The following is a 24,589-nucleotide window of genomic DNA, read 5'->3' as shown; positions in this document are numbered from 1 at the left end:
GTGAGAGACCTCTTACTGTGTCCTAGTGAGGATCCATTCTTAGCAAAGAACTTGCTTTCCCTCTGCATGCTGACAATATTGCAGAACACGGGTTATGTCAGATTTGCCTGTCCTATTCTTCCTGGTAGGACAGTTTGTTGTGAAGATACTTTAGGGCTGGTTTTTTTCTATCAAAAGAGGAAAGTAAAGTATTGGAGTTGTGTTTTCCCCTTGGAGCTTGTGCTTGATGAAGGAAAAGGTGATTGCACTGGGTAGATGTCCTGCTCCCCTGCTGCATGTGGAGCTTCCTTGGGCCCTTGGAGGGATCTGCTGCCTCCCTCTGCATTGGCTGAAGAAGCAGCTTTTCCAGGTGCCTGTATAGATTGAGAGGGCCACCTCTGTTTTACAGCTTTCCCAACAGAAACTGAGCATGGCAGGTTGCTGCATCTGATGTCTCCCCCTGGGGACCACTGCTCGGAGCCAGAGTGCCTGGGGGGATTCCTCTGCCCTGGGCTGTGGGAGCCCAAAGACACTGGCCCCATCCAGCACAGCGGGGAAGCCTGAGCTAGAAGCTTCCTGCTGCACTGGGTGCATGTAGACAGGAAACAGGGAGGGAGCTTGTTTTTCTCTTCCTACTCTGTGTGGGATTTTTTGTTCTGAGAAGCCAGGTGTTTGATATGTAAGTGAGGAACATGGAGTACTCTTCCAAACGTCGGCCCCTGTTCCAACTCAGACTGCCTCATGCTGGTGCTTCTAAGGATGCTCACCTTTACCTGGGCTGCTCACACTTGATTTCAGAATCTTCAGATGCAGGTTTGTGCTTTCAAAAACCACACAAGCAGAAGCTTAAAGGGTTTGTACCAACTTTTATTATCTTTTTTGGAAATGGGATTTGGGGAAGGGAAGGAGATGTGCAAGGAGGAGCTGATTGTTGCAGATGGGGATGTTTGGGATGTATGCTGGCAGCAGTGTGTCTGACCAAAATGACTGAAGCAGCAAAGCATGACAGCCAGCCTTGGAGGATGTGCTTCCTTTACAGCATTTTTTGTTTTAAGATCTACTTTGTCAGTTATTTCACATACAAAACAAGAAAGCATACTTTAATGTCTCTATATGTATTTGTATATATATAAGATAGATATATATATACACAAATATTTTATATTCTTACAACCCCCAGCTCCTAAAGGTTTCAAGTCTGAAGGGCCATGTGTATATATGCATTATAAAGAGATGCCAATTTACTGAGACAAGGCTTCCTTACTGGCTGTATGATAAATAAATGGGCAAGATAGCTTTCATCAAAATCTTGCACATGTGTAGAGAATATGGTTCAGCCAAGCACCAACTGGCAACCCCCTTCAAGCTGTCCTGTGTCTGGCTGTTTCCTGCAGGGGTGGTGTGAGGCTGCCTGTGCTGTCCCAGGAATTTGGGGGGCTCACCCCTGTGAAGCTTGGAGGGGCAGATGGAAACATGGTTGTGCTGCCCATGGGTCAGGCACCCTGCATGTTTGGGCTCCTATTTCCCAATGGGGCTTCCAGTAGATTCTTTTGGTTTATATTACCATGGAGGAGAAGGTTTGGTGGGCAAGGAGGGAAGGGGTTTTGAAGGGGAAAGACAGTCAAAATTCACCATACAATAGACAAATCTTCATAAAGGTTCGTCTGCCTGCTCGTTCTTTTCTCTCTCTCTCTCCCTGTCTCCCTCTTATGCTCTTATGTTCATTCTCATTCTCTGCAGGCCGTACACTGTTGTAGGGCTAAAGGTCTCCTTTTGTCAGGCTGAGGTCAAGTCCCTGGTTGGCAGAGGGCAGCCCTTCATACAGGCCTGTCCACGGCGTACTGGCAAGGGCTCAGGTTGGAAGCTGCTGTCTGCACCGCTGGGTAGGTGAAGTTGGCGTGCTGCTTGGCCTTCAGCCGCAGGCTGGCCAGGCTGGAGTTGCACGTGTCCCTGTACATGTAGGGGCTGGCTGTTGAGGCATAAGGACAGGCACTGGATGAGACAGCAGAGTTGAGGCTCGGGCTGTTCAGATTATTGATGTTTCCCAGGTTGTTGAGGCTAGGGGCTGGTACTCCGGTCACCGCAGTAGGGACCATGGATGAAGGCATGGTCATTGAGGTGATGGAGCTGGGTGGGGAGAACATGGGCTGGGAGGAGAGGGGACTGACGTTCATGGAGTTGAAGAATGGAAAGCTCTTGGCTGAGAGCGGACTGCTGGCAAGCCCCTTGGTGGCCCAGTTGTTGTAGGAATAGCTGGAATACATGTCGTCGTAAGGCTGCATCAGTCCATTGAACTGGGCTCCGAAGCTGTTCTTGCACAATTCAGCCTGTTGGTTCCTCTCTCGTTTCCTCCACTTAGCTCTGCGGTTTTTGAACCAGACCTGTAAGAGAGAGAGAGGGAGGGCATGGGAATTGCTCTGGCTGACCTGGCAAGGGGCCTTGCCCTGGTTTCTTTGCCCAGAAAGACAAGAGCTCTTGAAGGGCTAGCAAAGCTCCCAGGGAGATGGAAGGCTGAGCATCAGGAAAGAGCTGCAGCAAGATGTCTGGGCTTCAGGGCCATCTCCCAGCAGGAATCACAAAGTGGTCCTCAACTAACAAACAAAACCCCAAACCACTGCCATCTCACAACACACAGAATAACCCACCTCACTCAACAAACAGATGCCCTTTTTACATGAAAAAGAGAGAAAAATACTTGCTGTATTTCCAAGTGACCACAGCCAGGAGGAAGGGTTGGAGTTATGTGACTTGGGAGCAAAGTATTTGGGGAATGTGGCTTGAAAGCTGCTGAACAAAGGAAATAACGTCTCTTCTTTTGACTTTACCTCAGGACTGGTTTGGAGTGGGGTGTTATAGGTCTATCTTCTAAAAGGAAAATCTGTTAGTGTTAGAGGGGTTCAAACAATATAACTTCCTAGAGCATGGAAGCTGCTGGAAGGCTATTCATGGTGCAGCTAAATAATATTTCTAGTAGCAGAGAGAAGCTCTCACTCCAGCTGGAGCCCTGCCACACCATGCCTGTGATTGCACATTGGTTTGGGAACTCAAAAGAGTTCCCTCCAGCACGGGTAAGGCTGGGGAATGATGGTACTGAAAGGAAGGGGTCTGCTGGGTTAAGGCAGCCAGCTGGTGGGACTCTGTGGGGCAGAGCCTGGGTTTGTATCTACCTGTATAATTGCAAGGTGGCCCTGGATGGGGAAGGCACCACCAGGATGGGGGGCGTGTGTGGCAGGATATGTCAAATCTCAAGTGCAGACCCTGGTGAGGTGCTTCCAAGACAGGGAAATTTTCTAGTGCTCCTAATTCCTTCCTTGGTTCGAGGACAGCTTGGTCATGTATCACAGCAGGCTTCTTCCCCACAAGCTCAGGCCCAGGAATGTGGAAGGGCTGCAGTCCTACCCGGACTCGTGCCTCTGTCAAGTTGGTCCAGACTGCAATCTCCTCCCTGGTGCTCATGTCTGGATAACGGTTTCTCTGGAAAGTGGCTTCCAGCTCTTGGAGCTGCTGGCTGGTGAAGTGCGTCCTCTGCCTCCGCTGCTTCTTTTTGAGCGAGCCGTCTTCAGGGTTGGAGTCGTCCGTCTGGTTTTGCTGGGACTTCTCAGTGTCTGTGTGAGAAACACAAAGATACGAGAGATTCTCTGAGTTAACTTGTGGGCTTGGATGCAGCTGGGGGGCCTATCCTTGGGGCAACCAGTGCATGCTCAGTGAGGTCCACTTCCACTGCAGCCACCAGGAGTGGTCCCATCTCCCTCCCTTGTCCTTGCAAGCAGGCATCCACGCAGCACCAAAACCAATCCCCCCTTCATGCAGCACAGCTTGTCTTTGTTTAACTGCCACAACAGATGTTAGCTTCCAAGTGACTGGATTTAGATTTTCCAAACTCCCAATATTTGGGTTTCATTTGTCACAGTTCACATGGGGGATAGTGGCAAGATTTACTCAAATCAGAAGGTAAAAACTCTGCTTAAAACTCTCTGCCTAAGGTGTCTTTTAGAAAAACTGAACAGAAATTGACACAACACAGCAAAAGATCCGTTCATGTTTCTGTGGACAAGTGATGGGAAAAGGCAAATTGCAAATTGATAGCAAGCTGAGGCTCTTCAATTAATTATACCTGAGGAACATACATTTTCACTCCACTTCTTGCTCCTTTATGGTCTTACTTAGGTGCATATGTTTTGATTTTTAAAAAAATAGGAAAAGGCCTTTCTTAGACCTTACCATGAAGCATTCCAGCATCTCCCGTCTTTCTGTCCCTGCCCTCCTCCTGATTCACAGATCCTTCTCCTAGAGGAATCTTTCATTTCACTGCCCTTTAAATTAACATCTCAAAACTCTCCAGTGTTCACACTGATATCTCACTGAAATGTGCAGCTCAACCTCCTGCTTGGCATCCAGTCCATGTCTGCATGCTGAGCTTTTGGCTGCTGTGGGTGGAGGTGGGCAGCCAGCTGCTTCCATGTGCCACAGCCATGTTGGGGGCTATGCAAATACAAGCGGGCAAAATGCAAATAGGGGCAGAATGCAAATACAAATATCTTCCATTTAGTTGGCCTCCACAGAGTGCCCAACTGCTCAAATGTGACAGTTTCTTTTATGATGGAAGAAAGCTATAGCTTGTGTTTAATTCTGCTGGGAATCAAGACAAGTCACCATACCGGAAAACATATTCCAGTGAAAATAAATATTTTCTGATGTTTAACTCCTACCTCTGATCTAGAAGCCAGGTGAAGCATTTCCAAATGAAAATCAGGTCTTCAGCAGGGAGAGGAGGTGTTCTTTTACAATGGGAAATAGTCAGCTAAACTAAATAGAAATTTTTGCAAATAGCTACCAAACTGTTCCACCTGGAAGAACCTTTGAAAAAATCTTGACATCACTGGGCTAAAATTGAAATTTTTGTTTGGTTGCAGTTCTTTGAGAGGATGCTAGTTCAGAAGGCTTCAAAGTCCAGAAAAATCTCTACACAAAGGTGTCTGGTACAGCCCCATAATGAGTAGGGAGGCAAGGAGACAGCAGCCTAGAACACAGCTGAGTTAGTGAAAAAAGGGATTCCACAAGTCAAATGGATGTGCTCTGGAATAATAGGCTCTGTCTTTTCCATTTAGTTTTTATGGGGCATGCCAGAGGCCTAAAAGTATCTGAGCCCCTACAGAGACTGCTGCAGGGCACTGCTGTGCCAACAGCAAGTGCTTTAGTGGGCCCCAGACCAGGAAGATGCTCCTCTCCCAAGAACCTGGTACCACTTGTTCCTATGCCTGTTAATTCAGAAATATTTTCCTGCTGTTCCTGGAAAACCCTCCTTGTACTTGCCTTTCTTCAAAGGGAGCAATGCTGGAGTTGCAGAGAGCATTTGCAGGAGAGGTGCTGGCTCTCCAGGGAGGAAACCCTGGCTGTGGTCAGTGATTTGCTCCCCACCAGCCACCTCTAGCTTCTGTAGCACATCTGGTACTATCCACCACAGGAATGTGAATGCAAGGACAGTGAGATGGCCATTGCTCACAGCAGCAGGGTATAAGTTGGTTCTTCTGAGCAGGAAGGTGCTATGTCCTGTTCTCAGCATCAGGACCAGTTTGTGTTTCCATCCAGGCTGTACCTGTACAAGAACTTTCTCAGCACACTCTTGAAACAAAGCCATAGGAACTGAAAAGTGGAATGAAAGAGCTTGGTTGTGGTCTTGTGCTACTCTTCTCATTTTCATGAGCATCTTTGTTTGTGGATCCCATATTCAGCAGAACTCTTGGAAGCATGCTCTTAATGTGGATTTCTATAGCAGTTCTTGCCAAGAAGATTAATCTCATCTCTCTAGCTCAGTCCTCTAAACCAGTATTGGATGTGGGAGATTCCTGCACTATCCATCTCCAGAAGAGATTAAATGGGGAGTGATGCCACCCATCTGAGATAGTTATTAGAAATGGCTCAATACAGATGAACGGACAACATTTGGTTTGTTTGTTCATCTGCTGAGCCTGGGTTAATTAGGAGCCTGATGCATACAGAGGATGTGTTCTCACCAAGGTCCCTGACAAAATTCATTTCCAAAGGGGCTGCTGTGAAAAGAAGGCTATGCCCTAATCAGGAACTCCTGCCCAGGACTGCCCTTCTTCACTCAGGAAGAAACTATACCAAGAGGTAAAGAAAATGGAGTGAAGGTACCACTGGTTTATGGGCTACATCTGGGTGAAAGAGATCACAATATGTCTTGTTTGGTATTCGTCTTCTCAACACCCTCTGGGATACCTACTTTCCATAAATCTTAAGTCTAAGGAGAAGTAGGAATCCCAGCTTTGAGCCTTGAAAATCTCTGCAGTTCATCTTGGTGTCCTCTTTGTTTCCATACCTGCTACCTGTGTTTCTTTCTGTCTGTCATCTCTTTTCTGCTTCTTCTATAAGCAGGGAATAAGTGTCCTCTGTAAAACGTGCAGAGTTTTGACTGATTGCAGTGGGGCCCCAAACTGTGGCAATACAGGGAAAGAAAGGAGCCCACAGAAAGGATGTGGGTGCTTTGAATCCATGCTGAAGAGCACAATATGGGGAGATGTGGGGCAGTTCTATACCTACCTCACTCCTCATCCTTGCTCTCCTCTGACCTGTGCTGCCTGATGAAACCTAACAGAAGGGGGTGTCACAAACTATGGCATACAATTGGAGGACACTTGAGACCGCTGGGTACTAAGCCCAGACAAGCAATGCTTGTGTTCACTTCCTTGTGAACTCTTGTGATCTCTTACTTGTGTGGATGAACGAAGCAGGGCCAAGGAGAAGTAGGGAAGCTGCTCTCTTGAGGGGAGTCAAGAAGTGCTGGAAGTGCAGCCCTGCCCCTGTCCCAGGCAGCCCTTGGTAGCCAGCTCTATTCTGCCTGACACTGCTGATGCATGATGCAGAGGCCATCAGCCTCCGGTGCAAAGGCACAAGCTGCTAGCATCTGCATACAGGTAATGCTGACAGTCACCTCCCAGAACCATTTTATTTCTAGTCTGCTTAAGACAGTGGCGAGTGATGTAGCCAGGCATCCAACGTTTATTGTCACCCCAAAATAGGTTGTGGAATATATCTTGGACATGTTCGCCCACTCAGTGAAATGACTGTGGCCATAGCTGGAATTAGCTGCTCACGCCTAATGGAAAGAAAAGTCAGTGCCTAAACTGGCACTTCTACAGCATGCCAGGGTGGGCTCAATAGGGAAGGCCACTTGAATGGAGACACTGCCATGCATCCAAAGCAGCTGACGAGGAGCCACTGAGCTTGGGGATGTGCCCAACTAAGGTACGTGTGCAGTGGGGAATTTGTCAGGTGGATTCTCTGACTCTAGTTATCCCAGTGTAACTCCCTTCATGATACTTTCTCTGGGGAATTTTAATCTGCATCATTATCCTTATTAGCTTTTGTATGCGGGTGAGCCTGGAGGCTTTACACGGAGAGAGCGGGCTGTCCCCAGCCCTCACTCCCTCATGCTGGCACTGGCAGAAGCAGCTTTGCATTGTCCTGACACATCCAGAATAAGAAGGGATGGAGTGGTAACCCGACAGATGTAAAATCCAGAGGAAACCATAGCATTTGGTAGCTGATTTCTGAACAGGTGTGAATGGTGATGTTGCTTATTCAGAGCCTGACAAAGAATCCAGCAGACTTAGGGTTTGTTTGGCCTTTGGGAATGGTCAGAGGCACCTCTGTGGGAGAGCAGCAGAGCAGTGCACAAAGGCACAGGTGAGGAGACTTTTCCAGTTAAAGCAGGAGCAAGACAGTGCTTCCCTTTCTTCTCATCTTAATGCCTGAACCTGGAAAGTTCAGCCTAAGGTTTATCTTTACCATGGAAAGTTTAAACCCAAACAATTTAAACAGAGGTAAAAAAAGATAAAGGAGCAGTTTAAAATTAGGTGTAACCTTCTGTGCCTTCTGTGCCAACTTGCTATGTTGTGGGGAGAGCTCTCCTGCTCTGGGGATCCTGTTTAGGCAAACACAATAATATCTTGATTGGGCTGTGACCTGACTTGCCTGGCTCTGGCCTGCCATGGGCTGTACCCTTGTGAGCAGTGGCTTCCTGCAGCTAGGGCTAGATGACCCCACCACTGAGATGATGTTCCCAACCTCACAATAGCTGTCATTGCAATATGGACCCTTATGCCTTTTCCCTGCTTGTTGGCACAGCCATGCTGCTATGGCATTTTGCTGGCTCCAAGTACAATGGGAAACTGTTCCTCTGGGAGCACTGCAGCCAGCTCCTGCAAGCCACTAGCCACCCAGATGCAACCACAAGGATGGGTCAGGGTTTTTCTTGTGTCTTGAACATTGCACTCACCACTGTGGTCCTGCCCTTTGCAACTGTGCTCGTGTTGAGGAGTTCCAGAGTCCGAGAGAGACAAGGCTGGGCTGCGAGCCTCCGCGTCTGCCAGCAGGTTGAAATCCATGGGGCAGGGATGGGTGGTGGAGAAGAAGGAATCTGAAAAACAGTAGTCACAGGGTGATCAGAGAGATCAATGTGTGTGTGACCTCTCCTTACCACCTCCAGCAGGGAGGGAAGGTCTAGGAAAAGGAAAAGATCCTTGTGTGATCCTTGGACACCTTTGAGTTTCTTGGCTGGAAAATGGACATACTGGGCTTTCAGCTGAGCTTCCCTATAAATCAAAGATCATCTAGTGACACTTCTATTTGCAGCCTTCAGAGAAAGAGCCTCCAATTTATAGGTGACATTCAGACTGAAATAGCAACGCCGGGAGCATGCTGTGTAATGGAGATCTGAGGAAGTGTTTCTGGGCCAGCCAAGGGCTGTTAGCACCTTCCCCAGTCATCCCACCTCTCCCATCCTCCCTGCCCAGCTTCCCTCCTCTTTCTCCCTTGTTTCTCCATGAGCTGGTCAAGCCCCAGCAAAGCTGTTCAGAGAGCGCTACATTCACACATCCCCAAAGAAAAGCATTCCTGTGCCTGGCACTGATAGGAAGGCACATCTGCCTGCACAGCCACTGCTACAAGCACAGATCCAAGCAGCGCAAGTGGACCAAGCGGTGCACAGTTTATGAAGGCTGCATTACTTTGAATGGACCACAGCAGCTTCTGAAGCTTCGGCCACTCCCAGCTGATACCTCACCTTCTCAGCTAGGGATCCTTTTCCTCTAAGACACAACAGCTGATACACTATTTCAGGATCTGGGACCTCTGGGTCTAGGGAAGTTTGGACCAGGTGTTTGGGACTTTCAAACTTTAGTTGGGGATCATTTGTGAAGGTTGGATCCTGGGTGGTGAAGGATTGCCCAGCCTCTCAAATCCATGCATCTCAGGGAGGGAATGTGCTGAAGACAGTCTGGACTGTGTTAGTTTTTAGACATGTAAACAAGAGATTAATCACATAGCTGTTGCACCTCATTTGGAGGTGGATGACAGTGACTAAGAACGTATTTTCAGAGCTGTCTAAAGCCTCCTTTAGATAATTTGCACAAGGCTGCTGCCAGGGCCCTTGTCAGGGTTGATCCCCATACCTTTAGTGTGCTTTCCAGGCTGTGATGAGAGGGAAAGGAGCCATTTATAATGGTTATCTGGCTGGCTTCTGCAGCAGATCTCACTCACAAAACCCCTGCAGTTTTCCTTGCTCTTCACTTCACTTGACCTCCATTCACTGCCTCTCCCAGGTACTGGTGGGGCAGTCTCAACACCAACCTCAGTCAGCACTCTCTGGAAGCAGCACCAAATTAACAAGGACCTAGTTCTGGTTTCCCAGACCTTTGCCTTGCTCTGGGCTTCTCTTCTCCTGTGGGAGAGAAGTGGCAGGACTCCATCTTTGCCATGAGACTGGTTTCCATTTCCACTTCGTGGCAAGCCTGACCTTTGATGTCTGCTGGCTGTGTTAAGCTCCTGGCAGCAGCCAGGCACAGCCCTGTTGCATTCTGCTGTGTGTACATATATGAAGTGATGCGACAGGGGCTGTGTTTTCTTTAATACCTTTGCATGGAGTAGGGGAGTCCATCTGCTGCTGATATTGCCATGGCTTTTAGCATTACTCTCAGAATTATGCAGAAACGCGCGGTGAATTAATTCCATGGATTAAGTCTTGATTAAGATGTGTGTCACTTTGCTGTCTCAGAATTTATTAAGAGCCCTTCTTGAGTCTGCAGCAGATGGAATTTCTGCCCAATGTTTGTAGATGATAATTTCCCCTCTTCTACAGCCATTTGCATATGATTGCATCTGTCAAGCACAATTTCCTCTCTTCTAGAGCTTGACTCTGTACTGGACGATTTAAGGAGGAATTCAGATCCTTGCCTTGCTGTAACTCAAGGACAGTGTCCTCCTGTGCAGGGTCCCGTTTGCTCTTTTTTCCACATCTTGCATTGCTTTCATCTGTACAAACCAGTGTGAAGATAGTAAAACCAAGGGGAAAGATCCTACATAGGCAAAGTTCCATAGGTGTAAATGACAACACAACATACAAGGCTCAGGAGAACCTAGTCCTGGTATTGAAAATCTATGCCCCATCCTGGGCTGCACCAATGCAGTGGTTGCAAAGTTCATCCAAGCTGCTGGACACAACACAGCATGCAGGCCTGCCTCAGAGATACAGTGGGCACTTAGATTAAAACTGGTTATGAAGTGTGGCCAGTATTCAAGTTTAAACTGGGACTTGTGGCTGAGCACAAGTTTGCTTTGTGAACTGAATTTAAAAGCAGGAGAATTTCAGAGAGGAGATGTATGTATATATGTAATTGCATAACCTACTGCATGTGCCATATATGGTGGTGTCAAGGAATGCCTTCTCAGTTTGCTCTGAGCAGGTCATGGAGAATAAAAAACAAGGGCAAAGGGGTATCTGCTCAGCATGATTATAAAAGCAGGAAAAGTCTGCAATGGTAACAGCACATGAGGTCTGTATTTACCAAAGGCAACCCCATGCTACTGACGCAAAAGGCTGTAAGGTATTCTTCAAGATTATACAGCCCTTTTGGATTTTAAAAAAGGAGCTTTTGTCCACATTGGCTAGATCTTGCTGTAGGCAGAGACATTAAGAAAGTCAATGCTAAACCTTCATGGCATTTCTACTACGTTGTTTGCCCGGTCTCAAGGAATCAGTAAAATCTGCACCTCAAAAATATTTTTAGATAAAATCAAATGTACCATCTTCATCTGACTCTTCATCTCACTTTCTTTTAACATAAAAGAACGGATTTTTAGGGACAGCTCCTGTACTAGCAACATGCAGCCAGGCTTGCTCAGAGGGTTCAGTTTGGTAAAACTAGGCATGGCTCCCAGCCTGGTCCAGCACCTGTACATCCTTCCATCGATGTATGTTATTGCCTCTGAGGTAAAGGTTCCCAAACCTCTAACAGACACATCTCTTCTTCCAGTCACTGCCCAAATGTATCCTTTCCTTGGTGCCCATGTGAACATGCTGTGGCCACCTGTGCAAAACCCTCCAGCCAGACAAGGAATTGCCTTCTCTGCTCCACGGGCATAGTGGAGGGCAGGGGAAGAGCAGCCCTGGCTTTAGGCCGTTTTTCTTTTCAAATGCACCCCCTTTCTATTTCTGTGTCAGTTCCCAGCTGCCCGAGCCAGGGCCATTTAGGCAGTAGAAGGAGGACACTCCTTTGTGAGGAGGGCAACCTTGTTTACCTGAAAAGAGAAACAAGGGTCCCTGTGACCCGTATCCTGGTTCTCAGTAAAACACCGCTCCTTCACGTGGGAGCAAAGAGGCTGTTGCTTGGGTTAGGTGTTTTGTTTTTGGTTTTTTTTTTGGTTGAGGGTTTTTTGTTTGTTTGTTTCTAAGGGGTGGGAAGGAAATATAAAGGCTGACTTCAAGCAAAGTAAGGCCAGTTATAGGAGTGGCATTTGTGATGTGGGTCCTGCCCGATGAGAGCTCCCTAGAGACTGACTAGTGTGTGCTGCTCGACTCTCTGCACTGCCATTGGGGGGCAAGCTTCCTGCCGGACCTGCTTTGACAGGTTGATCCGGGAGTGAAAAGCTGTCTCTTACATTGTTTTGATGTTATTTGACTTCCCTTGGGCATGCAGGGGTGCTTCAGGAAGGACCTGATGCTTCAGGTTCCAAGATAGCAGTACAATGACCACTGATGACCCGAGGATAGGAGGGACGCCCTAAGTGAGCCTCTCTTGAGCAGATCAGCACAGCGCTGTGGATCTGTGAGCTCCCTGCCTCCAGCTGGGACAGGAGTAGCTGAATCTTCTTGGAACTGCTGATCTCCACAAAAAGTTCAGGGTTACCCCTCAGGCTGAAAGATACTCCAAAATCATTTGGAGGGAAGTGTCCTTTCATTCTTGCATCCCCTGAGGTGAAGGTATGATGTTACACTGGATTCTTAGGGTCAGAGCTGTCTCTTCCTGCTCCATCAATCGCAGAAGTCAAACTACTGCTGATTGCTTCACTCCTCCCGTGCTCATATTCCCTGTGTGCCGGCTTACTTTTAGGAGAGACTAACATTTGCAATGCTATTTAAATGTAGATTTTCAGGAAGATGATCTGCCTCTGTACTTTGGTCCCTGTGAGGGGCTGAGGTAAGGTGGAACAGCCCCTGCCTCTCCCTCTGCTCCTTGTCGAAGAGGAAGTGATTGAGAGTGTGCCTGTTCCCTTTCGGAACAGCAGTTTCTTCTCTGGATATATGTGTTTGTTCAGGTGATGGTGCCATCAGAGTGCCTGTGGGCTGGAATAACAAGTGCCACATCAGCACAGCATGTGAATCGTGCAGCAACCAAGAGTCAGATTCTCTTTGCGGGGCAACACAAGTGCTGCCTGTGAGGGGCTCTTTCCCCACTGCTAGAAAGTAAGAAGAATGGAGTGCAAAATGAGTTAATATTTGTCTCCTTGTGACTATAGCAATATAACTATGGGGAGACCAAGGTCACCCACTGCTAAACATCTCCATGTAGCTTTAAATCTCTAATCTTAATGGAGTTGCAGCAGGAATCAAAAGCAACCATTAATCACGGGAAGATAAACAGCAGCAGCCAACTGGTGACCCGGAGCACAGGGCCATTATGGGACAGGAGAGCAAGCTGCCTGCCTCCAAAAACATCAGGCTGTGCACAGCCTCAGGCTGCCTGAGCAGTGGTTTCGGGTGCACACTCAGAAGTGGATCATCGACCTCCAGCAAGGGCTGAGTCACAGGTTATAATAAACTTTATTTCTCGATTTAGTCCCTACAGCTGGGCAGTAACCCCTGAGCTCCTGAGGGTGACTTCATAGTGGTATGTGCTCCTTTGAAGCCTGGAACACAGTTTGTGCTTTTGTTCCTCTCATCAGTAGGAACTGCCAAAGCTTCCTGAGGCACTTAATGGCTTTGTTGTCAGAGCAAGTTGTCTGGCACTGCCCCGCACATGGATTGGGCTGCAGAGCACTGAGAGTCGTGCATGGAACTGCAGTAGCCCAGGCTCTTGCTGTCAGGCTTCCTAGCCACAGCTGGCAGCAAGGACCTGAGAGCTGGCAGCTTTCTGACGAGGGAGTGCAGGTTATTTCTCCTTTTGTGCATGGCTCTAAGGGGAAGTTCCCAAAATTGTGAGGTGGAAAGAGAGTAAAAGGAGGTAAGGTGCTGCCACTGACTTGTCTTATGATGTACGTAAAACTATTTGACTGTTCTGGGATTGTATCCTTCATCTCAGAAATCATGTAAATAAGCATAACTGAGCTGGTGGAGGTAATGAAGTTAAATTCTTTGAAGTGCTTTCAGATCCTCAGATGAGAGGTGCTAGGAAAATGCCCAACCATGCTGGACACCGCCTAATGCATTTCCTGGGGGCTAGATGCAGCCTGCAAGATGGGATTAGGCCACTCACTTCCCTCACTTTGACATGAACCTCCGGCTACATAGGACGATGATGGCTGAAACCTCTGCCCTAGGCAGCAGAGGGTTAATAAACTGCCTGTATTCCGGAGGATTATCACAATGGAAATGTCCCAAGGATTGACAGCTCCATACCCATGTCCACAGCAAAAAAAGCCCACAATGGAATGTGTCCTGTTCGCTTATTTGACGGGCTGCACTGTGCCCCTGCGCTGTAGAAGCACCCTGATGTCACCATGCCCATACACAGTGCATCGCTCCCCACAACAGGTGTGTCTGCAGTCCCCCAGACTGGTGCACAACCTGCCAAGCTGAAGCATTGGGCTCTGGAGAGGCAGGGTAATGTGCTTGGGCTTGGCTTAAAGCAAGTATTTTGCAATAGTATCTTTGGACCTCAATGCTACCCTCATCATACCTGGATAGCTTCTGAAGTAGCACACAAAATTTGGAAACAAATTGCTAATTTTAGCACTTCCAGACTTTCTGCAAAGTTGTTTTTTTTCCCTAAACTAAACATTCATAGTTCTTGCATTCTTGTAAGCATTGTGCTTCAGGTCTCACTGTGTTCAGCTGTGTTTCCAGTGTCCCTTGAACGCTATGCGTCAGTGGGGTATTTGACACCTTGGATCTATCAACCAGGACTGGGATTTTCATTCTGACAGATTGTGCAGATACATTAATAAGGCTATGCTTTGTTATGGCTTCTTTTGTTTATTAGGCATCTGGAACAAAATAAATCAGTAAAAGCTCAGTTTTGCCCAAACAACTTTGGATTGCACAAAGTTGCAGGCATGATGTAGATCCACTGTGCAGGAGTGCTAGGAGTGAGAGCACGGTCTGCAGTTATGGGAGAAGAAAAGTCCTTCAGGGAAATTAATCCCTTTGTTTTGGGGAAGGGAGAAAAAAGACTGATTTCAGTAAAAAATTCTGCCTAGGAAAATCTTGCAACTGAAATAAAGGATCTGCTAAAGTGGAGTGCCAGCACTGGCCTGGTCAGAACATACTGACTATTCATCCCCACCTGCCCTTGCCCACTCCTGCAACTCTGTCAGGCTGGCTCCAAAGCAACTTGTGCCACTGCTGAGGGATCTGCCTGCATCTGCATGAGAGGAATAGCTGCACAGCCACAGTGTACAAGGGATCGTGATCTGCTTTTGCAGAGCCAGGAGCAAGGCGAGAGAGTTGCAATCCAGGATCCTGAGCAGGAATGAGAGGTGCAGGCAGCCTGTCTGCAGCTCAGCCGAACACGCGCTGTTCATGCAGCAGCAAAGGCCACCAGGGCCTGGCATCAGCAGATCGGTATGTGTTGCTGTATTTAGTTGGGCGATTGTATAAATTTGACTAATTATTCTGGCAGTCAAAGGAAACTGGCCTGATTCCTATGGGGGCTGTGCTTGCAGAAGCTGGGCAGGGTCATTTCTGTATCTCTGTGGCTGTAAAGTTGGCTCATTTTAGGGAGGCCCAGATAGCTCTGTGACTCCAGCTGCTGTTAGGAGATTTGTATGCAGATGGAGGGCAGTGGATGAATCAGATGTTATCGAGGATGTAAATGAGTCTCACAATTAGTAAACACACTCAAGAAGGTTCCTCATCAAGTGGGTAATGCAGGAGGCTGAAGGTTGGGATGGAAGCCCTGCCACCAGCATGTCACACCACTGTGGCTGTCTGACCTCCGTGCACTAGAGCTGCCAGTGTCTGCCATCCATCATCACTTCTGGAAATATTTTCTGGGAACCTTCAATTTGATCACAAACATTTGGTCTATGACAGAAGTCAGCAAAACCAGCAGTTAGAAAGAAGTTTTTTTGTGGGGAGGGTTGGTACTAGATCATTGTTTTAAAACAGCCTGTCAGAGCTCAGTGGGTTGCAGAGCCACAAAGGGAAAAGAGGTAACTGCCTGGAGTTCTGTGATGGCTCCACCAACCACCATGGCCAACGAGCAGCTCTGTTGGTTAAGGCAACAAGAGCCCAGAAACTGCTGGCTTGCTCCGAGGGATGCGTTGTCTCAGTGCAAACCCGCAGTGCTGGAGGGGGCCGATGTCTGCTGTGCTTGGCTGTAAAGCTTCCTGATGATTTGTCTTTTTTCCCTCCACCGAGTAATTTGTATTTAAAATTTTTTTAAAGCTCTCTGGCAGGAAGATCCATGAAGAATGGAGACTGCCGTGAATAAAACAAGTGGACGATCTCAGCTCACAGAAGCCCTCCCCTCCTCCTTGCGATACTGCAGCTGGTAGGGCTGGGGCAGGAGGGGGGGGTGGCTCCGGGAGGGATGCTGGTGCTTGCTCCTTCTCCACCCAGCATCTTTATGGACCTTGCAACATGGCCTGAAGGTCAGCCTGTTTACCCAGACACTGTTTGAAGGGGCCGAGGGAGGCACTTAGCAAACACTGCCGGGGCCGATCCCGATCCCAATCCCGCAGTGCTTCGCCCGCGGCCTGTGCCCGGGTGTCCTGTCGTGCACGGGCGAATGCTGTGCGTACCGGGGCGAGGAGGAGGGAGGGCGGGTAAGCAGAGAGGGCTTCTCCCGGAGCCCCTCGCCCAAAAGCCCCACTCGAGGCCGTGGTAAAATGTCTCGTGGACCTAAATCCAGGGTACAACAATCACTGCAAAAGCAGCACCAAGAGCTTTGACTTTGGGAATCCTGAAATGTGGAGTATGGTGCCTAAGGACTGTGTACAAAGTCTGCCTCTTTTTTTTTTCCCTCCACTCCTACTCCACCTCCCTATCCCGCCTCCCCGCCCCCTGCCAAATCCTCAGTTTTTCCATCTGCTCGAGGCCGCATCCCATGCGGAGCCCTGGGAGGTAGGCAGTTTGGGTGGGTAGGGGAAGAAGCTGCAGAGCCCTAATTACTCAGCCAGTCTGGCCCTCGGGCGATCGCATCAAAGCGGCTCGGAGAGAAAAGGCATGGGGCAGAAGGATGTGAGCCATCTCACCACGCTGCTGGCCTGCGTCACACCACGTCCCGTCCACGGGCCAGCCTGCTCTGGGGACGGGGCTGTACCACCAAAAATGCCTCTGCCCGCCCAGACCCTGTCAGCCTGAGAGCAACCTCTGCTGCAGCTCCAGGGCTTCCCACCCTGCCCTGCACCTCGGGCATATCCGAGCTCAGGCACTGGGGCACTGTTATTAAAATCCACCCAACACAAAGTAAGCTGTGAAACCCTTTAAATGGGACAAGAAAGTCCATATTTTTCATCCCTTTGGTATTTCTCTCTGCTTAGGTGTGGATCCATATGGAGGCTGACCTTTATAGCTCAATTAATTTACCGTGATGATCTAATTTTTTTTTAAATTATCCTAGTACATCCAAGTCCTCTAAATCCTCTTCCTTATTTTGGAAGAAAACCTCTATGCATTTACTTTTTTAAAAAAACAGCCTTCAAATAAATGCAAACAAATAAACCCCAAACCCAACTCACAGAACTGGAAGTTGGGATATTGTGGCACCAAAAATAAAACTGATGGAACAAAAAGGGAATTTCATGTGGTTTTCATTGTCAAGTCTAAGCTCAGAAACAAACAGGAAATAAAAATGCCTAAAACAAAAGAGATTTCTTTTAAACTGTGTTCAAATCTAAGTGGGGAGCTGCTTTACGAGGGAGGGATTCTATGTTTATTTGCTTTTCAAAAAAAGGAGTAAATAAAAATGTCCACACGCAGACAGGTCAACTTGATTTACCGTTAAATCCTCATGTTTCACAATGGTAATTTATAATCCGCTTTTTTAAGAGAAAATTAGACTCATATAAATGGCAGCATTGCAAAGGGGAGAAAAGGCAATGAATGGTGGAAAGGCTGCTTCTGTTTTAAATAAGGTTGGGGGGAAGAAGGAATGGAAAGAGAGAGAGAAGAGAGGTGGAAGTAACTGCGAACCTCTAGTCCGCAGAGGTTTTATTCCATCGTGGAACAATTGTTTTATTATTCCATAATAATATGGAATAATTTGTTTTATTCTATCTTTGTATAATAATATGGAATAATTTGTTTTATTCTATCTTTGTACTTTTTCAGTTTTTGCAGAGAGCTCGGCAGGTGCTGAGCCTTCTAGCCTGTGCCACACCATTGAAGCTCCCCAAGTAGCAATTTAATGTATTTATTTGAAAAGAATAGCCTATAGGATCAGTGCTATGTGATTCACAGTGGCATATGTGCTATATCCTCCCAACCGAAGTATTTCTTAGGCTTTCAGATTTGGGACTGGGAAGTTGTTTGATAGGGGTTTACAAACAGCGATCTCAATCATAGTAGCTCTGATGGTGATTTTTAGGGGTTAATTTAGTGCACGCAGGACTCGGCTTCCCCAAGCTCAGGATCTGCTAAGATCCCCAGTAACTACAGCCCCATTCATGCATCTCAGAACATTTTGAATAGTTGAAAAATCAGAGGAACAAAATTAATATCAACTTCTGCAAATCCAGCTCTGGTTTCCCTCCTCTTTTGCACTATTCAAAAGGGTGTAAATGTTTATTTTCTGGTGGAGCTGTGGTTTAGGAGATAGCAAAGAGCATCAGACTGAGGGTCAAGGGACAGAGGCTGTATTTCTGACTCAGTTTAAGTAATTCTGACACAGCTCAATTTCTCCTCTGCTCAACAGGGATATTTCCCTTCATGCTAAATCATCCAGAGATCCATGTATAGAAAAGCTAGTAGGCTCCTAAGGAGAGCGATCGTAAGGTTCAGGTCTTCAGAAATGACTGTTCCAAAGCTGAACCCACACGTTACAAATCAGTGGGAAATTTCCTGTTCAGGGGTAGAGGCTTGGCTCTCTTCTTGAATCTGCTGGGTAATACTCTGACACTGATGGGAAGGAGAGGGACCTTCCTTGCTCACCCCCCACCTCTTTTTAAAGCCTAATAACAGAAATGTCTCTTAGCTTCTGCCCAGCTAGATCTCCTAGGTCTTTCCTGAAAAAAACTTCTAATATTTAATTTTTTTGCCGAAACCAAACAGATCTATTGCTAACAATCCCACAGGAATTACTCTGGCTAGGCTGCCATACCCGTCCTCCTCTAGGGTCAGAGGGAGATGAGGATTCAAGGAAGTCCTTTCTCACAGAAGTGACCCCCCTCTTTGCCGAGTCTGGCCCCGGTCCCTTGTGCTGCCAAGCTTCTAGGATCAGCCTGTGGACTCCCTTAAATGCCCCAAGGAAGCCCAGAGCTAATAACCAGCTTCATTCAATTCCCAGTCACATTATTATCCAATCTGCCAGAGGCATTAATATTCAGAGGTGAGGCGGGAGGAGGGCAGGGGTGCTGGCGAGGGGGAGCAGCACACAAAGAGAAGGAAGGGAAGTGTGGCGGACTGGCCTCAGAAATATTCCTTCTCCAGCCGTCCGAAACCTCAAACTATTTCAGCTGGGTGTTGACAATAGAGGGTTTTTCAAGCCTCAGCACGAACTTTGATACCAGCTGGTAGAGACTGTTCCCCAGCCAAGAGCAAATGCCCAGCCTTGGCAGAGCCTAATGCCCTCAGCCCCAGTGGCCCACAGCAAGAGGGGGAGCTTTGCCCCCTCTGCCATCAGGCCCTAAGTAAATATCAATCTCTGTTTTTTAAACTGCCAGATAAATATCTGAGCCTGCTCAGAAATGCCACAGCCTCCTGTTTCTGACCCTCCTCCCTCCATGGCACCACAGTCTCATCCCATTGTCTTCCTGATGCAGGGTGCACAGCTTGAAACCAGCAGTTCTCCCCATCTGGGACTTTGTTCCCAGACCCAGGTACCTCCCCTGTCCCCAAGGCCATGGCACATGTGCCAGGTCACGAGACAGACCTCATGTCCCCTGCTCATCTCATCTTCCTTTTGGAGCGGTCTCCTAGATCAGGTTTCTGGCTTTTTCTTTTTGGCAGTCTCCAAAGTCAGCCTCACCTCTCAATCTCAAGGTTTTGGGTAACATCTGACAGAGAGAAGATACCTTTTTTTTTTTCCCAGCTCTCTGTAGGGAACATTAACCAATACTTTTGCAATCCAGTCACAATTTGCTGATCTATTAATTGCCTGAATTAAGCTCTTATAGAAATGTAATAGATATTAATTGAGGCTTGCAACAGTTCCTCTGACAAAGATTAATATTGGTTTTTAAACCAGTGCCTTGGACAGGAAAATAGGTGGGCTTACATGGGCAGAATCAGGGCTGCAGGTCAGGCAAACCCAGGAACTACAGTAACAGCAGGAAAACCACCACCCTTGCCCATACCCCTCTCCAGGCTGGCAGGGAATGTCATCTCCCTGTGAGGTTCTTTATGAGGAGTACTGGGCATGGTGTGACTATTTGCTAACGAAAAATAATTTAAAAAATATTAAAATCAATCTCTGCTCTTCTTCAGCAGACATTTGTGAAAACTGAAAGCAGCTACCATGATTCTACCAGTCCTTCAGGAGCCAGCAGGCAGCCTTTTGTCCCTCACAGCAAGGCACCATCAAAGCCTGAAGAAACACGCATCCCTTCAGCTCACCATCAGGATGAGGGGCTTGGATGTGGTGCCACGAGCCAGGGAGACACTGATCCCATCACCAAAAATGTGGTCCTTTCCCTGTCTTTGGAGGACGGGACAGGAACAGAGGTGAGACTGAAAGACACCTTCCTGAGCAGTTGCTTTTAGCATCTCCCAAAATTGCAGATGGGAGTGAGCCATCTCACCCCTAGCATCCTGTGTTCCAGGCCACGGGCCATGTGTGGAAGACCCACAAGTTTGTCTGGGGGATGCCAAATTCCTCTCGTTGATTTCAGCACTGGATTCCACTTAGCAAGTGGACACATCGTGGGCCCATCAGTCGGGAGGCTGCTTGCCTCTCAGATGAAAGAACGGAGGAGGACATGAGGGACTAGTTTTGATTTCTGCATTGCCAGCTCGAAGCATCAGACGGCTGCTGCGGCCGGGGGCTCATCTCCAGGCTCTGCAGGGCACCGGCGTTCTGAAGCAGCGTGTTCCTCTGCGGCCCCTGTGCGGAGCCGAGCTCTGCACCTGGTAACGGGGAAGGGTGCGGAGCCCTGGGAGCTCCGGCCAAGGGACTGCTGCCCGAAGCTGCTTAACCCCAGCAAGGAGGGGAGAGGGGGCTGCGGCAACCCCCTTCAGCGCCTCTGCAGGGCCCTGGCGCTGCCGGGGACAGGAATCCAGCCCTCTCCCCTCTCGTCCCCTCAGCTGTCCAGCCGCGGGGGCGCCGGGTGAACGGCCGACAGGTGTGCTTCGCTCGGCGGCACCGGGCCCGCCGCCCCCCTCCCTGAGCCCACTCCAGCAGCTGCGGCAAAGCGCCGGCATCGGCCTCCGCCTCGGTCGCCCTCTCCCGCCGGAGCCGCGGCCAGCCGGGACGCACCCGTTCCTTACTCCCGCTCCGAGGAGGAGGTCGGGGGAAAGGACAAGGGGGTGCCGCACTGGCGGGCTGGCTCTTTCCCCGGAGCCGCACTCGTTGAGCGGGAAATAGACGGGGCAGCGGACAGTACCGGGCTCCGTCGGGAGCCCGCTACGGTTGGCCGGGCTTCCCGGGCACTCAGCGGGACGGGGGAACACCGCTCCGCACCGTGCCTCGGGTCCCGGGGAGGCGGGAGAGCCCGTGCAAGCGCCCGGAGGCCCGACAGCCGGTTCTGCCCGCAGCCTCCCAGCGCCGAGCAGCCGCGCTCCGCCGGGGACGCTCACTGCCCCCGGCAGAACTGCCGCAGGGTCGGCGCTCCCTCCCAGCGGCCCGACCAGGTCTGTTACTCCCGGTCGGGTCCCCGGAACCCCATCCGCCGGCGCGCCGCAGCCAGCGGCGTCCCGGGGCAGATTCGCTCCGTCCGCGGGGCCGGCTCGCTTCTTCCCGGCGCTACAGGGAGGTCGGCTCTGCTGTAAACAGGAGCCAGCCCTTACATAAATATCATTTATCCAACTGTCCAAAGCCGTCGGGCTGCCTTCCTTTTCCCCGGCGACATCTACCCGCCTCTGCTCCCTGCGCCTTTCCGCCCCGGACCCTGCAGACAGCTGAGCCGCAGCCCTCAACGCCGTTATTTACAGCGAATCCCGGCTAGTTTAAACAGCCCCTGCCCCGCTCGCCCGAGTGGAAAATGACTAAGTTTAGCAACGTCGAGAGACTACAGTAGCGCTTGTCGGGAAGGGGCCCGCGTCGGCCCCGAGGGGACGGTCGGGGCTGCGGCACCCCCACGGCGGCGAGTAGGGGTCGCTGGGCCCTGCAAGGGCAGAGCAGTGGAAGCGCCGTGTCCCAGTGCCAGGCGGGCAGCGCTCCAGGCAGAGATGGGGGACAGTTGGGCCGCGCACAGCCCCGGGACCCCTTCTGGATGGCAGGGCAGGGCTCTATCCGCCCGCTCTCACCTGGTTGCCGCCCCTTGACCCACGGGAGACGACGGAAAGTCGGCCTCGCGCGGGACTGGGGCTGACCCCGTGCTGCCGAGCAGAGCACACCGAGCCACCCCGCCGGGGATGCTCTTATCAACCAGCATTGAAAAGATGACCGCCGGCTGGGTAGTATGAAGGGGCTCAGAGAGAAAGGAGGGGAGAAGCTCGCCCGGAAGGCCGGGGAAGGAAAGGGACTTACAGTGGCTCCAGATGCGGGTTCGGTTGAGCGGACTTAATCCTGCGAGAGGGGCGAAGCTGACCGCCGCCCCACGCCCCGGGCTGCTCTGCCGCTGTCAGAAAGTAAATTCCCCCGGCTCGCCAGCCACTCTGCGCGTCCCTACCGGCCCGCGGCTCACGGGGAGGGCGGAGGCGGAGGGCGCCGGCCGACTGCCTCCCATTCACCCTGGCCATTCACTTTATGGCGGGCGGCCGGCGCCCCCCGCCAGCTGCACCGGGCGCCCCGCTCCCGCCCGCCCCATTCCAGCTGCGCGCCCGCCGCCGCCCGCCCCGTCCAGCGCCGCCCGCCCCAGCACCGCCCCCTCCCGCGCCAGCCAATCACCCCGCGGCTCATTTACATACGGCGGCAGCCCTGCCCTCCGATTGGCCGAGGGGGCGGTAGGCCGCGCCCCCCGCCTGGCCCCGCCCCGTCCCGCGCGCCGCTCAGGGTGAGCGGCGGGGCGGGCGCGGGGGCACGTCCCGGGCGCGGGGTTCGGTGCTCCGCCAGCCCCCGGTGCATGGACAAGGCACTCGTGTACACGTACACTGATACACCGCTCCTATCGCTGCACACACTGCCTAACTGGATCAGTGCTTGGCGACCCGGTACCCTGGAGCCCGTGCTGAGCATCCGCTTCTCTCAGTACTGGCGCGGCGAGCCTATTCGGGTTTTGCAGTTAGAGCTACCAGCCAGACAAAGGTTTTCTGGGCGAACCAAGTCCGTAGTCAGCTGGAAGCAGTGGAACCGTTCCGCTGCGCGATGGAGCAGCAGAACAGAGGATGCTTCATCATAGGCTAGTTACCGCACGCACTGTTGCGGATCTAGGCGGTACCGGCAGCGCTTCTCTGGCTATACTGTGCCGCTCCTACTGGGACACGGAGGCTTCTGGCTGTACGAAAAATACTGCGCTCCTGCCCGCTGATGAGTCTTTTGGAGCCCAAATGCTGCTCGTAGTTTGGATTCCAGCCTGGCTTCTACCGAAGTTCACGGCAAAATCCCGGAGTGTAGGGTGCGATCATCCCCTGAAATGTCCCCAAATGCTTGTACCTGCTACAGCAAGCCTTGAATGTGTTGGCACCCACATTTTACTCCAACTAAACAGGTCCCCTCTCTCCCACTGCTTATAGGGAGAAGTTTGCTGAAGCCGGGCTTAGCATCTCTGTCCTGCTTTGGGAGCCCAGGGGAGAGGTTTGTCCCTGTCAGGCTCTTCTTGATCTCGATGTGTGATTCTACAGTCTGCTTTTCTTGAGGTCACCCCCATGTCAACCTGCTCTCCAATTTATGATGTCAAAGGTCACCCTCAAGCTCTTCCACTGACATATTTTAAAGATTAGGAAATAATGTGAGAATAGTCGTGAATTTTAACCCTGAATGAATTACCAGCCATACTTGTGGAGCCTAATAAATGCATAACATGACATAAAGATACACGGGAAGACATGGGAAGACAAATGCACACGAAGCAACACAGGATGTTAAAAGAGGTTAAGCAGACCCAGGCATTATGGATTACTGTTCAAAAACATGCACTGACATGTCACATCAGTAGAAACACAGAGAGTTTAAAAAGAATCACAACATTGACACACTTGTGAGAAATAACCGTGGTTTTTACATGGTAGTAATGGTACTAATGGTAGTAATCTGGGGTTTACTGCTCTTTTGCCTGCCAAAAATGAGAGCAAACTAGATCACATCTGTTTCTAGCTCAGATTTTAATCCACCCCGGCATAGGTTTGTCTCCATTAGGAGAGACAGATACAGTGTAACAGCTCTAGCACTTTCCACAGGGCAGTCTACCACTACATGCCACAGCGAAGCAGAAAACCCTGCATAAGGTCTGCAGTAATGACGGGACCTTATTTTCTTTTCAGTTGCCTCCCTCTCCCTCCAAACCTTTCACCATCAGTAGCCTGCTGCAAACACAGTTTGTGCTTACACTTACAAGTAATAATGAAACAAGTGTATTTTTAGCTATTTCCCTTGGGCACTATGTCACAAGTTGGTTCCCTGTAGAGCACAGTGTAAAGACTGTTGGATTAATCCATCCGGGACCTGCAGAAGGAGTCTGTCATCAAGGCACCCTCAGTTTAACTGCTGGACTGACCCTTGAAGGGTGTCTTTGGGAGGGAGGGGTCTAGTGCTTGACGTGTAAATGTAGACCTTGTTGGTTAGTGCCAAGACCTCTTAGCTGTAGTGCATCTTGTCACGCCAGCAGGAGACTTCATTGCTGGGGAAGAGACCAAGAACTTCACATGGGTTCAGGAGACCAATGTATTTTAGACAAA

The 24,589-nt window shown here is 49.9% G+C and overlaps 1 protein-coding gene across 1 annotated transcript; it reads right to left on the bottom strand.

Moving 5' to 3' along the window:
* Window positions 1–838: 838 nt before the first annotated feature.
* On the bottom strand, window positions 839–22,546 carry PITX3 (paired like homeodomain 3). Its single transcript, XM_063405773.1, has 4 exons — window positions 22,284–22,546; window positions 8,279–8,419; window positions 3,379–3,584; window positions 839–2,360 (listed from the first exon to the last, which is right to left on the bottom strand). Exons 2-4 carry the CDS (start codon window positions 8,385–8,387, stop codon window positions 1,797–1,799), a joined length of 879 nt encoding a protein of 292 aa, XP_063261843.1. The 5' UTR covers window positions 8,388–8,419; window positions 22,284–22,546; the 3' UTR covers window positions 839–1,796.
* Between the last annotated feature and the right edge of the window lie 2,043 nt (window positions 22,547–24,589).

Source organism: Prinia subflava, chromosome 9 (assembly GCF_021018805.1).
Source record: "Prinia subflava isolate CZ2003 ecotype Zambia chromosome 9, Cam_Psub_1.2, whole genome shotgun sequence".
NCBI lineage: Eukaryota > Metazoa > Chordata > Aves > Passeriformes > Cisticolidae > Prinia > Prinia subflava.
This window is presented reverse-complemented; position numbering and strand designations above follow the sequence as displayed.

Coding starts and splice junctions, on each gene's coding strand:
- PITX3 (XM_063405773.1), bottom strand. CDS start 8,387: ATGGATTTCAACCTGCTGGCAGACGCGGAGGCTCGCAGCCCAGCCTTG. Junction 3,585..8,278: donor CAAAGGGCAGGACCACAGTG/GTGAGTGCAATG, acceptor TTTCTCACACAG/ACACTGAGAAGTCCCAGCAA. Junction 2,361..3,378: donor TGACAGAGGCACGAGTCCGG/GTAGGACTGCAG, acceptor TCTCTCTTACAG/GTCTGGTTCAAAAACCGCAG.